The following is a 13,261-nucleotide window of genomic DNA, read 5'->3' on the forward strand; positions in this document are numbered from 1 at the left end:
ACAGTTTTAGAAACTTTAGTGTTTTCTATCCAAATCTACTAATGATATGCATATTCTAGTTTCTGGGCAGGAGTAGTAACCAGATTAAATCGGGTACGTTTTTTTTATCCGGCCGTGAAAATACTGCCCCCTATCCCAAAGAAGTTAAACAGCTTGGAAAATTCCAGAAGATGATGCCATAACTTCAGAAGCTTCTGATGGGCTAATTGACATCATTTGAGTCAATTGGAGGTATTTCAAGGCCTACCTTCAAACTCAGTGCCTCTTTGCTTGACGTCATGGGAAAATCAAAAGAAAACAGTCCTCGGACCTCGGAAAAAAATGGTAGACTTCCAAAAGTCTGGTTCATCCTTGGGAGCAATTTCAAAACGCCTGAAGGTACCACGTTCATCTGTATAAACATTAGTACGCAAGTATAAACCCCATGGGACCACGCAGCCGTCATACCGCTTCAGGAAGGAGACGCATTCCATCTCCTAGAGATGAACTTACTTTGGTGCGAAAAGTGAAAATCAATCCCAGAACAACAGCAAAGGACCTTGTGAAGATGCTGGAGGAAACAGGTACAAAAGTATCTATATCCACAATAAAACGAGTCCTATATCGACATAACCTGAAAGGCCGACTCAGCAAGGAAGAAGCCACTGCTCCAAAACCGCCATAAAAAAGCCAGACTACGGTTTGCAGCTGCACATGGGGACAAAGATTGCACTTTCTGGAGAAATGTCCTCTGGTCTGATGAAACAAAATAGAACTGTTTGGCCATAATGACCATCCTTATGTTTGGAGGAAAAAGGGGGAGGCTTGCAAGCCGAAGAACACCATCCCAACCGTGGAGCACGGGGGTGGCAGCATCATGTTGTCGGGGTGCTTTGCTGCAGGAGGGACTGGTGCACTTCACAAAATAGATGGCATCATGAGGATGGAAAATTTATGTGGATATATTGAATAAACATCTCGAGACATCAGTCAGGAAGTTAAAGCTTGGTTGCAAATGGGTCTTCCAAATGGACAGTGACCCCAAGCATACTTCCAAAGTTGTGGCAAAATGGCTTAAGGACAACAAAGTCAAGGTATTGGAGTGGCCATCACAAAGCCCTGACCTCCATCCTATAGAAAATGTGTGGGCAGAACTGAAAAAGGGTGTGCGAGCAAGGAGGCCTACAAACCTGACTCAGTTACACCAACTCTGTCAGGAGGAATGGGCCAAAATTCACCCAACTTTTTGTGGGAAGCTTGTGGAAGGCTACCCAAAACGTTTGACCCAAGCTCAACAATTTTAAATGCAATGCTACCAAATACTAATTGAGTGTAATGTAAACTTCTGAGCCACTGGGAATGTGATGAAGGAAATAAAAGCTGAAATAATCCATTCTCTCTAATATTATTCTGACTTTTCACTTCCTTTGTTTTAGGGTGTGCTGGGTGAATACGTGGTCTGTCGTATGGTAATTTGGTAAAAAGCCAATTTTGAAATTTGCTCAGGACGTTTTCACTGAGGAAATGTAGGAGGCTGCTGTTAATGATAATGAGGAGAATTTGCTGTTGATGCAGATCCCACAGTAGTTATTGGGGACCAGTCCTTGGTTCCAAATATTGGGGAAGATGGCAGAGCTGAGGATTATGCTAGGTTTATAATTGATCATGTCTCTGTTTTTGCTGTTTGTTCTTTCTTCATAGGGCCAAAATTAGAAGTGGTTTATCCATACACCTCTGTCTTGGATAGTTAGCTATTTGTGTTGTTGTTTAGTGTGTTCCGATTTTCCCCGACGTGATTGGATTCTTCAATTACATTAAGCTAGTTTCTGATGTGCTGTTCCTTCTTTTTCCTTAGTGTATTCCTGTACTGTTTTAGTGTTTTAACATAGTGAAGGTGTAGGATCAGGTTTTCTGGGTCTGTGTTTTTGGTTGGATATGTTTCTCAATTTCTTTCTTAGGTTTTTGCATTCTTCATCCAACCATTTGTCATTGTTCATTTTCTTAGGTCTTCTGCTTGAAATTTTTTAGATTTGATGGTGAAGCTGGAAGGTCAATTATACTGTTTTGGCTTTCTACTGTCAATTTTACTCATTCACTATTGCAGTGAAACGTTTTGTCCAGAAAGTTGTTGCCTGTTATTTGTTTGGTAGGTTTCTACTCTACTTTCTTTCCATCTATAGCATTTCTTAGTAGTATGCAGTTTGTTTTGGCTTTGTCTCGTGATTCAGTATTGCTCTGTTCAAGTAGAGTAGACTGATTTTGCTGTGATCTGATAGTGTCAGTGGGCTGACTGTGAACACTGCGAGACTCTGGGTTGAGGTCAGTGATAAAGTAATCTACAGTACTACTGCCAAGGGATGAGGTGTAGTTGTACCTACAGTAATAGTCACCTCGAAGCCTACCATTGACTATGTACAGACCCAGTGTGCGACAGAGCTGCAGGAGTTGTGACCCATTTTTGTTGGTTGTTTTATCGTAGTTGTCAAGGGGGGGAATATCTCCCCCTCGCTCCTTGCGTTCTCTTTTTTTTTCTCTCTTTGTCTTTCTCTCTCACCTCTCACTCTTTCCCTCCCTCTTTTTTTAGCCATGAAAGGGTCCTCATTCTGTCTCTTTGTGTTACAATATGAACACAGTGTGCTTTTCAAGGACCGTGTTGCATAACTAACTCTGTGCCCCAGCAAGGTCAAATGGCTTCTAGCCAAGCTTGTGGCGTGCTGGATGTCATGCTGAATAGTGTTGATATTTCATGTTTTTTCATTCAAAATTGATGTTTCGTTATATCAGGGGTGGAGAAAAAAATTCTCAATATGCCAGCCTATTTTTATGCTGAATATGCTAGCCATTTTTGTCAGCCTGCATTGAAACTTTTCTTATGTGTTGTTAAAATGTCATTGTGCGTCCTGCAGTGGCATCATCGGTGAGCGCCTGCCCATCCGTCTGTACCTGACGTTTGGCATGCTGATGAGCGGCCTCTTCACCTGTCTATTTGGCCTGGGCTACATTTACAACATCCACAGCCTTGGCTTCTATATATTTGTCCAGGTAAGTCACACAGTGGACCTACTGTAACGACCTACACATGTACAATATCAGTCAAGCCATAGACAAGTCTTGGTCTGACATTTCATAGGAAGACGAGTTGAGAATTCAGAGGACAACAGTTCTATATTCTGAATGTTTTTCTAACTCTGTGTTTCTCCTCTGCCTCAGGTGGCTAATGGCTTGGTTCAGACCACTGGCTGGCCCAGTGTTGTCACATGCATCGGGAACTGGTTTGGCAAGGGAAGGTAAGCCACAAGATCTGTTAAAATGAAAGAATTCCTCCATAGTTCAGATGCATTGCATAGAAAGTAGTTATAGAATATACATTGAAGTTAAAGTATTCTAACTGGTGTCTCCAATAGGAGGGGTCTGATCATGGGCATATGGAACTCCCACACCTCGGTGGGCAACATCTTGGGCTCTCTGATCGCAGGCTACTGGGTCTCCTCCAACTGGGGCTTGTCCTTCATCGTTCCCGGCCTCATCATCGCCGCCATGGGAATCATCTGCTTCCTCTTCCTCATTGAACGTGAGCACTGCTATGTGATTGGTTGGAGGAGTAAGAGACTCGTTCCGTTTGCCTTTGAGTAGCTTCGATGCATGATTTATGCGACGGTCAGAATTTTGCATGCTGATATTAAAATATTTAAACTGTCCGTGGTTTTGTCTGTAGATCCAAATGATCTTAGAAGCATCCATGCTGTACAGAACCCTGCTCCCTGCAGCAACAATGTGAGTACTTAGGATGTCTCTCTTGTTCTCAAAAGCATCTCTACATAGTATAGACATAATATTGAAGACATTTCAGAGGTATACATTCACAGATATAGACAGGAAAAAGCCCCTCTTGGTTCTATGCTTAGTTTAAATGCTATTTTGAAAATGTGTGTCCAAGAATGGGATCATTGTGGGGATCACACGTCATCAGAATTTGCCTGGATAGCATCACATCTGTCGCACATCGCGCCCGGCAACCGTTTCCTAGACAACTGTCGCCCACTTTAGCTCCTTGCATAGACGTAGAGTACCTGAGTGTCTCTGAGTGTGGGCTAGCTCTGGTAAAAATGCCTCCCTGGAGACGGACACACAAATCAAAAAGGGATGAAACATGATTAACTTTTACCATGTGGGCAGATTCATTGTATAAGCTTTATTTAGGGTTCTTCTTGATTGACAGGTATCATTTTCAGTCTCCCACGCTACTGTGAACTACATTACAGTTTTCTTCACTAGTAGCTGGTGGAACACTGTGTATAATAGTGATGTTAAACTATAGACTCCGTAACATTGTGGTAAACTGTATTGTATTTTTTTTCTTTTTTTTCTTCTCATGCAGCGAAAGCTGACGAACTGGAATGGGACGAATGGACACAAGCAACTGTACCATTCATACAAACAGGGAGACAAATATCAGGTGTGCCTGTTTTATCTGAGTTTGTCTGTGTTTATGTTAGTGTCTGTATGTGGATCTGTGTTATTGATCTGTGTTTTTCCCTCCATCTCAGAACTGGGACACAGAGCCGCTGCTCCCTCAGGACAACAGTAGTGTTTCTGTCCCAGTACAGCAGGTGGTGGTGGTGAAGAGCGAATCAGAGCCCTCGGCCATCAGCTTCATGGGAGCTCTACGCATTCCGGTCAGTCGCCTGACCTCTCACACCACCCACATCTCTCACACACAATAACAAAGACCCAGGTCCTGTTCCCCAAAGCCAGGGGTGTTAAACTCAATTCCTGGAGGGCCAATTATCTGCTGTTTTTTATTATTGCCTTTCAATTCATGTCCAATTCAAGACATAGACAACCAGGTGCAGTGAGTTTATAACTAATCAATTACCTTAATTGATCAATCAAGTACCAGGGAGGGGCGAAAACCCGCAGATGAGGACACTGGAAAATGGCGACTGTGTTTTAATCGGAAAGTGCGGCAAGTGAAGTGTGATAATGAATGGAAATGAGTGAAATCAAAGAATGGAACTAAATGAGCAAAAGTTGTAGTAGAAGACAAGGACCGGTCCAATAATGCATTTCTTATGGGACTGTGTTTTGGACAAGGAGGTTCATTTGCGAAATCCATTTGTAATATCGAGAACTGAAGAAAGCAGTGGGAAAGGTGGATTCAATCAAGGTGACTAGAAACGGCCTTGTTCTGGTTAATTGTGTCATTGAAGAACAGAAGACGTGTGTACTGGATCAGGCAAAATTGCCCACATCAGAAGTATGTATTGATCTTCAGAGCAGGGTGCCTGCCAAAGGGGTTGTAGCTGGAGTCTTGTTGGATATACACTACCAGTCAAAAGTTTTAGAACACCTACTCATTAACTCGTTTTTCTTTATTTGTATTTTCTACATTGTAGAATAATAGTGAAGACATAAACTATGAAATAACACATATGGAATCATGTAGTAACCAAAAAAGTGTTAAACAAATCAAAACATATTTGAGATTCTTCAAATAGCCACCCTTTGCCTCATGAGGCAGTCACCTGGAATGCATTTCAATTAACAGGCGTGCCTTGTTAAAAGTTCATTTGTGGAATTTCTTTCCTTCTTAATGCGTTTGAGCAAACCAGTTGTGTTGTGACAAGGTAGGGGTGGTATACAGAAGATAGCCCTATTTGGTAAATAACCAAGTCCATATTATAGCAAGAACACCTCAAATAAGCAAAGAGAAACGACAGTCCATCATTACTTTTAGACATGAAGATCAGTCAATACGGAACATTTCAATAACTTTGAAGGTTTCTTCAAGTGCAGTCGCAAAAACCATCAAGCGCTATGATGAAACCCGACTATCATGAGGACAGCCACAGGAATAGAAGACCCAGAGTTACCTCTGCTGCAGAGGATAAGTTCATTAGAGTACCAACCTCAGAAATTTCAGCCCAAATAATAAATTCTTCAGAGTTCAAGTAACCGACACATCTCAACATCAACTGTTCAGAGGAGACTACGTGAATCAGGCCTTCATGGTCGAATTGCTACAAAGAAACCACTACTAAAGGACACCAATAAGAAGAAGAGACTTGCTTGGGCCAAGAAACACAAGCAACGGACATTAGACCAGTAGAAATTTGGCCTTTGGTCTGGAGTCCAAATTGGAGATTTTTGGTCCCAACCGCCGTGTCTTTGTGAGACGCAGTGCGGGTGAACGGATGATCTCTGCATGTGTATTTCCCACCATAAAGCATGGAGGAGGTGTGATGGTGTGGGGGTGCTTTGCTGGTGACACTGTCTGTGATTTATTTAGAATTCGTTTGGGCTTAGTCCCACTCGTTTGGGCTTAGTCCCACTATTATTTGTTTTTCAACAGGACAATGACCCAACATACCTCCAGGCTGTGTAAGGGCTGTTTTTACCAATAATTAGTCATGGAGTGCTGCATCAGATGACCTGGCCTCCACAATCCCCCGACCTCAACGAAATTGAGATGGTTTGGGATGAGTTGAACCACAGAGTGAAGGAAAAGCAGCCAACAAGTGCTGAGCATATGTGGAAGCTCCTTCAAGACTGTTGGAAAAGCATTCCAGGTGAAGCTGGTTGAGAGAATGCAAAGAGTATGCAAAGCTTTCATCAAGGCAAAGGGTGGCTATTTGAAGAATCTCAAATATAAAATATATTTTGATTTGTTTAACACTTTTTATTTATTGTTTTTATTGTTTTTTACTACATGATTCCATATGTGTGTTTTCATAGTTTTGATGTGTTCACTATTATTTTACCATGTAGACAATGGTAAAAAATAAAGGAAAAACCCTTGAATGAGTGGGTGTTCTAAAACCTTTGACCGGTAGTGTAGATGACGAGTACCTTAGTCAGAAAGTCCCATGAATGGTCAGTGCATGTCGCCTGACCTATTTTATTTTTAAATAATTTAACCTTTATTTAACTAGGCAAGTCAGTTTAGAACAAATTCTTATTTACAATGACGGCCTACCAAAAGGCCTCCTGCGGGGACGGGGGCCTGGGATAAAAAAATAATAATACAATATAAATATAGGACAAAACACACATCACAACAAGAGACACACTACATAAAGAGAGACCTAGACGCCAGGCGCCACAACATGGTAGAAACACAACATGGAAGCAGCAAAAAAACATGGTCCAAAAATTATTGGGCAAAGTCAACAGCACAAAGGTCAAGAAGGTAGAGACAACAATACATCATACAAAGCAGCCACAACTGTCAGTAATAGTGTCCATGATTGAGTCTTTGAATGAAGAGATTGAGATAAAACTGTCCAATTTGAGTGTTTGTTGCAGCTCGTTCCAGTCACTAGCTGCAGCGAACTGAAAAGAGGAGCGACCCAGGAATGTGTGTGCTTTGGGGACCTTTAACAGAATGTGACTGGCAGAACAGGTGTTGTATGTGGAGAATGAGGGCTGCAGTAGGTATCTCAGATAGGGGTGAGTGAGGCCTAAGAGGGTTTCATAAATAAACATCAACCAGTGGGTCTTGCGATGGGTATATAGAGATGACCAGTTTACAGAGGAGTATAGAGTGCAGTGATGTGTCCTATAAGGAACATTGGTGGCAAATCTGATGGCCGAATGGTGAAGAACATCTAGCCTCTCGAACACCCTTACCTGCCGATCTATAAATGATGTCTTCGTAATCTAGCATGGGTAGGATGGTCATCTGAATCAGGGTTAGTTTGGCAGCTGGGGTGAAAGAGGAGCGATTACGATAAATCTAGACTTGGTTTCCTCTTGATTTCCTCAAAGCCTGCAGCTTTGATATGTGCTGAGAGAAGGACAGTGCAACCACTGTATGGTTGGAGAAAAGGAAGGAGAAAAGCCTATCCATATTATTGCTTTTTGAGGAGACTGTACCTGAATATGTGAAGCTTGGATATATGAAGCTTGGATACCTCACATATCCAAGCTTCACATATTCAGGTACAGTCTCCTCAAACAGCAATAATATGGATAGGCTTTTCCCCTTCCTTTTCTCCAACCATACAGTGGTTGCACTGCGTTGAGAGCGTTGTGTCCAAACCATTAGTATGGAAATTGTAAAGGATATGGTCAAGTGTCAAACGTTTGCAGGCTGGAGAAGTATGGTATTGAAGAATCTGAAAAATGTTGTAGATGTGGTGGGGATCATACTCCAGACTTCCTTGAGTGCCCTGTTAGGGTGAAGGAGGTTTAGGTGTCAAGGATCAGGGATCTATGTGGAGCCGGTGAAAAAGAGTTTAAGGAGCAAGAGGCAACAGTGTTGAAGATATGGCGGTGGATGCATTGCAACCAATTGCTAGTGTTTTAAGTCAATCAAGTGATCTGGATACACTCATTGTGAAGAAGGTAGATATTGTGGCATTTATAGCCACTGTGATTCATTGTACAGCACAAGTGCCAAAGAAGTCCAAGAAGCTGGACATCATATCTGCAGCCAAGATGTTTTTAGGTCTCCAAGACTTCATGGCAGAAGCACCGTCAGGACTATTGTCGCTAGGAAATGTCCTTCCCTCACAGGAATCTTCTGAGCCTGTGTAGGGACCTAATTTCGAATGTTCGTTTTTTTTAAACAGAAAAGCAGGTTGGTTTTGTTTTAGTTCATTTATTTTTTGATAGTTTGTATATTTCTTTTTACCCACATTATTTCCTAATTATCTACCTGGACAGTAGGTGGTGGAATGTACATCAGATTGTTGCGAATACCATTTATACTGTAGAAAAATACCTGCGGACACATGTTCCTTATACACTTAAATAGATCTGAAAGAATTACACGGGTACTGTACAAGCAACAGGGAAAATCCCTGGCCCTTAGCATACACCAAACAAAGTACCACGCCATTCTATTCTGGAGAAATGTATAGCTTTTATTTTTTTGACGGTATGCTTCTCTTTCTCTCTCCAGGGAGTGATAGAGTTCTCGCTCTGTTTGCTGTTTGCCAAGCTGGTCAGCTACACCTTCCTCTTCTGGCTGCCACTCTACATCACGAAAACGGGTATGTACATTACACTACGTCAGTGTTTCTGAACTGGTGGATTGCGACAGGAGGTTTTGAATGGGTTTTTATGAAAAGATACTACTGTCTGAATTTAAACTAATACCAGGAAGAAAGTGTGTAGAAATGACAATGACAATTTTTTTTAAATAAATTATTCTCTGAAGAATTATAGTTTTCAATCACAGTATTTTCAATATAAACTCAGCAAAAAAAGAAACGTCTTCTCACTGTCAACTGCGTTTATTTTCAGCAAACTTAACATGTGTAAATATTTGTATCAACATAACAAGATTCAACAACTGAGACATAAATTGAACAAGTTCCACAGACATGTGACTAACAGAAATGGAATAATGTGTCCCTGAACAAAGGGGGGTGAAAATCAAAAGTAACAGTCAGTATCTGATGTGGCCACCAGCTGCATTAACCTCTTACATCTAGACGTTCCGCTAGCGGAACACCACTCCAATATCCAATGATAAGGCGTGGCGCGAAATACAAACTCCTCGAAAATCCGAAAACTTCAATTTTTCAAACATATGACTATTTTACACCATTTTAAAGACAAGACTCTCCTTTATCTAACCACACTGTCCGATTTCAAAAAGGCTTTACAACGAAAGCAAAACATTAGATTATGTCAGCAGACTACCCAGCCAGAAATAATCAGACACCCATTTTTCAAGCTAGCATATAATGTCACAAAAACCAAAACCACAGCTAAATGCAGCACTAACCTTTGATGATCTTCATCAGATGACACTCCTAGGACATTATGTTATACAATACATACATGTTTTGTTCAATCAAGTACATATTTATATCAAAAACCAGCTTTTTACATTGGCATGTGACGTTCAGAACTAGCATTCCCACCGAACACTTCCGGTGAATTTACTAAATTACTCACGATAAACGTTCACAAAAAACATAATTATTTTAAGAATTATAGATACAGAACTCCTTTATGCAATCGCGGTGTCCGATTTTTAAAATAGCTTTTCGGTGAAAGCACATTTTGCAATATTCTGAGTAGATAGCTCGCCATCACGGGCTAGCTAATTTGACACCCACCAAGTTTGGCCCTCACCAAACTCAGATTTACTATAAGAAAAATTGGATTACCTTTGCTGTTCTTCGTCAGAATGCACTCCCAGGACTTCTACTTCAACAACAAATGTTGGTTTGGTTCCAAATAATCCATCGTTATATCCAAATAGCGGCGTTTTGTTCTTGCGTTCAAGACACTATCCGAAGGGTGACGCGCGGACGCGTATCGTGACAAAAAAATGCAAAATATTCCATTACCGTACTTCGAAGCATGTCAAACGCTGTTTAAAATCAATTTTTATGCAATTTTTCTCGTAAAAAAGCGATAATATTCCGACCGGGAGACGTCCTTTCCGTTCAAAGACTCAAAATCTAAAATGGACTCTTCACGTGGCGCGTGCCCGTCTCATTGTTCTCAGATCGACCACTTACCAAATGCACTACTGTTTTTCAGCCATGGACAGCAGAGTCATCATTCAACGTTCTGGCGCCTTCTGAGAGCCTATGGGAGCCGTAGAAAGTGTCACGTTACAGCAGAGATCCTTTGTTTTGGATAGAGATGACAAAGAAGGCCAAGAAATGGTCAGACGGGGTACTTCCTGTACAGAATCTTCTCAGGTTTTGGCCTGCCATTTGAGTTCTGTTATACTCACAGACACCATTCAAACAGTTTTAGAAACTTTGGAGTGTTTTCTATCCAAAGCTACTAATTATATGCATATTCTAGTTTCTGGGCAGGAGTAATAACCAGATTAAATCGGGTAGGTTTTTTTATCCGGCCGTGAAAATACTGCCCCCTATCCATAACAAGTTTTAAGTACTGCGGTGCATCTCCTCCTCATGGACTGCACCAGATTTGCCCGTTCTTGCTGTGAGATGTTACCCCACTCTTCCACCAAGGCACCTGCAAGTTCCCAGACATTTCTGGGGGGAATGGCCCTAGCACTCACCCTCTGATCCAACAGGTCCCAGACGTACTCAATGGGATTGAGATCTGGGATCTTTGGTGGCCATGGCAGAACACTGACATTCCTGTCTTGCAGGAAATCACGCACAGAACGAGCAGTATGGCTGGCGGCATTGTCATGCTGGAGGGTCATGTCAGGATGAGCCTGCAGGAAGGGTACCACATGAGTGAAGAGGATGTCTTGCCTGTAACACACAGCTTTGAGATTGCCTGCAATGACAACAAGCTCAGTCCGATGATGCTGTGGCACACTGTCCCAGACCATGACAGACCCTCCACCTCGAAAATCGATCCCACTCAAGAGTACAGGCCTCGGTGTAACGCTCATTCCTTTGTCGATAAACGCGAATCCGACCATCACCTCTGAGACAAAACCGCGTTTTGCCAGTCCTGTCTGGTCCAGCGACGGTGGGTTTGTGCCCATAGGCGATGTTGTTACCGGTGATGTCTGGTGAGGACCTGCCTTACAACAGGCCTACAAGCCCTCAGTCCAGCCTCGCTCAGCCTATTGCGGACAATCTGAGCACTGATGGAGGGATTGTGCGTTCCTGGTTTAACTTGGGGAGTTGTTCGGCTGTACCGATCCTGTGCAGGTGTTGTTACACGTGGTCTGCCACTGCGAGGACGATCAGCTGTCCGTCCTGTCTACCTGTAGCGCTGTCTTAGGCGTTTCACAGTACGGACATTGCAATTTATTGCCCTGCCCACATCTACAGTCCTCATGCCTCCTTGCAGCATGCCTAAGGCACGTCCACGCAGATGAGCAGGGACCCTGGGCATCTTTATTTTGGTGTTTTTCAGAGTCAGTAGAAAGACCTCTTTCGTGGCCTAAGTTTTCATAACTGTGACCTTAATTGCCTACCGTCTGTAAGCTGTTAGTGTCTTAATGACCGTTCCACAGGTGCATGTTCATTAATTGTTTATGGTTCATTGAACAAGCATGGGAAACAGTGTTTAAACCCTTTACAATGAAGATCTGTGGAGTTATTTGGATTTTTACTAGTCATCTTTGAAAGACAGGGTCCTGAACAAGGGACATTTCTTTTTTTTGCTGAGTTTATATCTTTAAGTAGCACCTTTTAGCCGAGTTTGGTCTCAAATAAGTGAGTTGCCAACATTCTTCATCAAGAATATAAGTAATATGGAATAATTGACAATTAAATGGTGTGGTTGTTGTTCCCTTGTCAATATTTACTGTCAATATAGCATTAAAAATGGTTTTCCAGATTGCATTTTGCCCCAAACGTATTGTCATACGAATATTGGGTCGCGACTGAGAACCTGGTTCAATTTGGGTCCCAAGGCAAAACCAGTTGAGAACCACTACATTACACTACACCCACTGCTACATCCGTATAGGAACTCGGACTGTTTGGTCAAGTATACAGTACATGAATCCAGGACATTGTGGAGAGCTCTGTAAGTGTCAGGCCATTCATTCTTTGCCCGCTACCTGCTAGTCTTTGTCTGGATTACTGCAACTCGCTGTTGGCTGGGCTCCCTGCCTGTGCCATTAAACCCCTACAACTCATCCAGAACGCCGCAGCCCGTCTGGTGTTCAACCTTCCCAAGTTCTCTCACGTCACCCCGCTCCTCCGCTCTCTCCACTGGCTTCCAGTCGAAGCTCGCATCTGCTACAAGACCATGGTGCTTGCCTACGGAGCTGTGAGGGGAACGGCACCTCCGTACCTTCAGGCTCTGATCAGGCCCTACACCCAAACAAGGGCACTCCGTTCATCCACCTCTGGCCTGCTCGCCTCCCTACCTCTGAGGAAGCACAGTTCCCGCTCAGCCCAGTCAAACTGTTCGCTGCTCTGGCACCCCAATGGTGGAACAAGCTCCCTCACGACGCCAGGACAGCGGAGTCAATCACCACCTTCCGGAGACACCTGAAACCCCACCTCTTCAAGGAATACCTGGGATAGGATAAAGTAATCCTTCTAACCCCCACCCTTAAAATATTTAGATGCACTATTGTAAAGTGGTTGTTCCACTGGATATTATAGGTGAATGCACCAATTTGTAAGTCGCTCTGGATAAGAGCGTCTGCTAAATGACTAAAATGTAAATGTAAATGTAAAATGTCTGAGACATACTGTATCTATCTGCAATCTGACATTTACAGTGCATTCGTAAAGTATTCAGACCCCAAAGACTTTTTCCACATTTTGTTACGTTACAGCCTTATTCTAAAATGGATTCAACTTTTTTTTCTCATTAATCAACACACAATTCCCCATAATGACAACCAAATCAGGTTTTTACA

At 42.5% G+C, this 13,261-nt stretch overlaps 1 protein-coding gene across 2 annotated transcripts in view; it reads left to right on the plus strand.

Annotated features, from left to right (window-relative positions):
- Positions 1 to 13,261, plus strand: part of LOC106581899 (glucose-6-phosphate exchanger SLC37A1) — a 42,130-nt gene that overhangs the window by 19,886 nt on the left and 8,983 nt on the right. For both annotated transcript variants that reach the window (XM_045704515.2, XM_045704516.2), the window contains exons 6-12: positions 2,886 to 3,021; positions 3,190 to 3,266; positions 3,384 to 3,550; positions 3,695 to 3,753; positions 4,358 to 4,435; positions 4,527 to 4,655; positions 8,885 to 8,975. In XM_045704515.2, coding sequence (XP_045560471.1) covers positions 2,886 to 3,021; positions 3,190 to 3,266; positions 3,384 to 3,550; positions 3,695 to 3,753; positions 4,358 to 4,435; positions 4,527 to 4,655; positions 8,885 to 8,975 — 737 coding nt within the window. The remainder of the gene's footprint in view (positions 1 to 2,885; positions 3,022 to 3,189; positions 3,267 to 3,383; positions 3,551 to 3,694; positions 3,754 to 4,357; positions 4,436 to 4,526; positions 4,656 to 8,884; positions 8,976 to 13,261) is intronic.

The sequence above is a fragment of the Salmo salar genome, chromosome 21 (assembly GCF_965601325.2).
Source record: "Salmo salar chromosome 21, fSalSal1, whole genome shotgun sequence".
Classification (NCBI taxonomy): Eukaryota; Metazoa; Chordata; class Actinopteri; order Salmoniformes; family Salmonidae; genus Salmo; species Salmo salar.